General features: G+C 36.7%; 1 protein-coding gene across 1 annotated transcript; it reads right to left on the reverse strand.

Moving 5' to 3' along the window:
- Positions 1-7: 7 nt before the first annotated feature.
- LOC109590849 (uncharacterized) lies at positions 8-3,397 on the reverse strand (the record flags this gene model as incomplete). The annotated part of the gene is made up of 3 exons (XM_020006714.1): positions 3,271-3,397; positions 582-3,065; positions 8-282 (listed from the first exon to the last, which is right to left on the reverse strand). Coding segments are annotated over exons 2-3 (1,779 nt in total), but the record flags the coding sequence as incomplete, so codon positions are not given.
- Between the last annotated feature and the right edge of the window lie 208 nt (positions 3,398-3,605).

Raw genomic sequence — 3,605 nt, forward strand, 5'->3', positions numbered from 1 at the left:
ACTAGACACTGCTTCGAGCAGTTACTAGAGTTGCCACCCTCTCATTCTGTATATGATCTAGTGTCCAAAAAAACTGCACTTCTTCATGAGCTGGACCTTCATCTGTTGCACCGTCAACTCGTGCACACACAATACTCTTTGCTTGACCACTTGGTGAATAAAATACAGAATTAAATTCTTCTTTCTTCATTAACATGGCAAAATCAGCTGCATGTTGCGCAGGACTTTTCGAATGAACTGGAAGGGCCTTCACCACACCAATGCAAACTTCAGGTGTATTACCTGCAGGATAAAAATAATAACAATTACATTGCAAAGCACAATAAATAATCATCAAAACGATTTATCTAAAATTAGTTATAACTTCAAAATAAACAAATTTATTTATTACTGTATAAGGAGTATAATTTATGGGTATATTCATAACAATAAATTTCCCTTCTACAGCCATTTTTTCGATGGTGCCACACCTTTAAGGGAAAGTTAAATTCACAAATTTATGCAAAACATAAAATCTATTTTCCACAAAAATATAGCTCCTATACTGTAATGTTGCATGCATCTTACCTCATCACAGTTACCTGTTTTTGAAAAATTGTAGGACGTGGTTTGAAGTACACTTGGATATTTAGTAACATAGTCAGTATGTGTGGTAAGAACACTATTGCCTGTGACTGTTGGTACAGCATATTGCTTGTGCGTTGCTAAAGTATCCAGCCTGAATCCTGATGCATCGTCTCTATTAATATTTAATATATCACTTCCATCAACAAGCTGAATGAAATTGAGTCCTGAATATAAGGCATTTGACCAATGAAAATCAGGGTTATAGCGTAACTGGAAGCCTTTTCTTGCACGTCTTGTAGTTACTTTGGCAACACCTTTGTAACGAGAAGACGATCTATGCCGTCTGTTTCTAGCGACACATAATTGTACAACTGTTCCATAGGAAAATTTCCTTCCATAAATACTTTCTAGATGCTTTCTAATTTTTTCATATGTGATCTTCTGCTTCTTCTTTACATTCCCATCAAACGTCAACACACCCGTCCTTCGCCATGCTTCAGCCCCAACATTATTGTCCTGTACAAAGGATTCAATCGTTTCTCCAATATCTGGATATTTTGTAACTATTGAGTCATGTCTTTTCGAAACTTGACGCCCAAGAAAATGCTGCTCTTCAATTCGTTTGGCTTTTAAGCGTTGTGCCCACCGTTTAACAGAGAGCCTCTTTTTCACTATTGTTTTCTTCAAACATGGATCGAGAGGAGTCCTTGCAGCTAGAATTGCATTGGGATCATCACTATCGCTTTCTGTGACAATTTCTCCATTATAAATATCAGCTTCTCTTTGACTTGCAGCTTGATCCTCTTTGTCTAACATAAATGCTTGATAGGATATTCTTAGCTTCTCTTTCTCACGTACACTAATATTCAAATGTTCAATTGACTCTTTTATGTGATTAATATGACTACACTGAGTACCATACATTTTCTCTAACTGTTCAACTATTTCAAACCAGTTTAGCTGACACTCTTGGACAATAACATTCATATCATTGAGAGAGAAATCAGTACAAGAAGGAGAAGCTGGGTAGTTAGTAGGAGTGAGAGGAGAGGAATTGCTGCATTGAGTAGGTACATCACTGCTTTCTTCATCACTACTTTCACTAATTAATTCTTCATTACCACAACTCAGCCCAAGACTTTGTAGTACTGCTTTTTCAGTAGTCAAAGCTAACTTCTCTATAGCAGTGCGAATGTACTGTGCATGAATAATAGAATCTTCCACCTTTTTTGCTCGCAAATTCATATTTTCAAGTCCAAACTGTGCACGAGCTTGTGTAGAACTTAAGCCAGAAGCTTTAAAGACTGCAAAGCGTAAGCATTCTTTCTCTCTGTCACTTTGACAAAGACCTAGCAATGACTGAAGAAGAGATTTATCCATTTTTGCAACTGAAGACTTTGGAATTACATTTTGAAGAAGTTGCAAGAGGTTTTTGTAGTTAACACCCTCATGGTATTCGATTAAAACACACTCACTTCTGCCAGGCATAAAGTCCAGCCGTAAACATACCAGTGGCATTTGCAAAAATAGACGTCTTGCACTAAATGAATTATAACTTGTAGTAGGAAATGAAATGGTAAATGCTTCTTTTAGCTTTAGAAATCCTGTAGTACAAATAGTTTCAGCAACATACAACAGTTTTAAACACTTACAAGGACAACGATTATGATAAGACGAACAGTAACTTTTCCTAGTTTCAATATAATCAGTTAAAGTAAGGCCTTTAAATGCAGTTACATAAATACCATCACATATTACAACTGGAGTAAGGTTACGTTTACTTTGTTCTTTATATATAGTCAAAAGATCATGTGGCCTCCCTACTGTAGCTGTTGTTGAGTCTCTGTAGGGAGGCTCTGATGTAAAAAACTCGGGCCACTTCCATCATTAGACTCTACACTAGTCTCCCGTGATGTATCCAACAAATTATCACTAACATCCGCTTCATCTCCATTCTTTTGTTTCTTCATTCTATAATACCAGGCAGATTTTGCTGACTTTTTTTGAAGTGGAACCAACAAGCAATTTAGTTCATGCTTTTGGGTTTTTAAGTCAGACAATTCTTGTGAGAGCTCGTCACAAGCTTTAAAGTTGCTTGAGGCCGCAGCAGAATCGATTCTGCACTGTTTAAATGTAATTCTTTTTTCTATGTCAGCAATTTGATCGAGTAAATGATCGATTCTTAACTCTCTTTCATGCCCATCAATTCTGACTCGTTTTGCTTTACCACCTTCAGCTATACCACTTTCAGAAGTACTAACATCATCAGTTGAGGAACACACTCGCTTTGCTCGACTTTTACCTTTTTTGTAGATATAGCCATTATTGTGCACTCTCTCTCTAGCTAGCTTAAGGAGATCTCCCTTCCCACCCATCAATAAGGTTGGGTTTATACGGCAAAGTTCGATGCTAGCTGAATTAATTTCCTTCTGATATTGAGTCAGATTTTCTTCACTTCTAGTAAATATTTTTGCTTTTTCATCAATATCCAAAATCTCCTATATAAAATCATAGGAAAATATAACATGAACTACGGGTCCATAGATAATGAACTGGGCCTGGGCTAAGAAGCAAACAGTTAGGGGCCTATTGTATGGATTCTGTGGTTAGCAAATATATGGTTTTGGATTAACCAATGATACCATTATTAATTTTATTGTGTATAATTTTGTTACAATTAAACCATCTGTACAGTATGCATACCATTTCAATTGTAACTTTGTCTTGAGTTCCATTAATACATGGTGAGCGTACAACATTAGTAATCCTAGCACCATTCACACAGGCTCTTACTGGAGTGTTACTAACAGTTGGGGTTGCGGGTTTTGTCAAAGGTTCCTATGATTAACAGCCTAATTACTATAACAGAATACTATATTCCTCACCTTAGAGCTAACTATAACCTTTAAAAAACTCTTATCCGGTATTTCCTCTTTCTCCTCTACATCAACCCATAGCCCACCCCATTCCTCATCCCTCCTTTGCACTATAAGGTGTTGCATATCACTAAGCTGCAAACAAAAACATTGCTTTGATGG

Source organism: Amphimedon queenslandica, unplaced genomic scaffold, assembly GCF_000090795.2.
Source record: "Amphimedon queenslandica unplaced genomic scaffold, v1.1 AMPQUscaffold_9374_Cont18616, whole genome shotgun sequence".
NCBI classification, from domain to species: Eukaryota; Metazoa; Porifera; class Demospongiae; order Haplosclerida; family Niphatidae; genus Amphimedon; species Amphimedon queenslandica.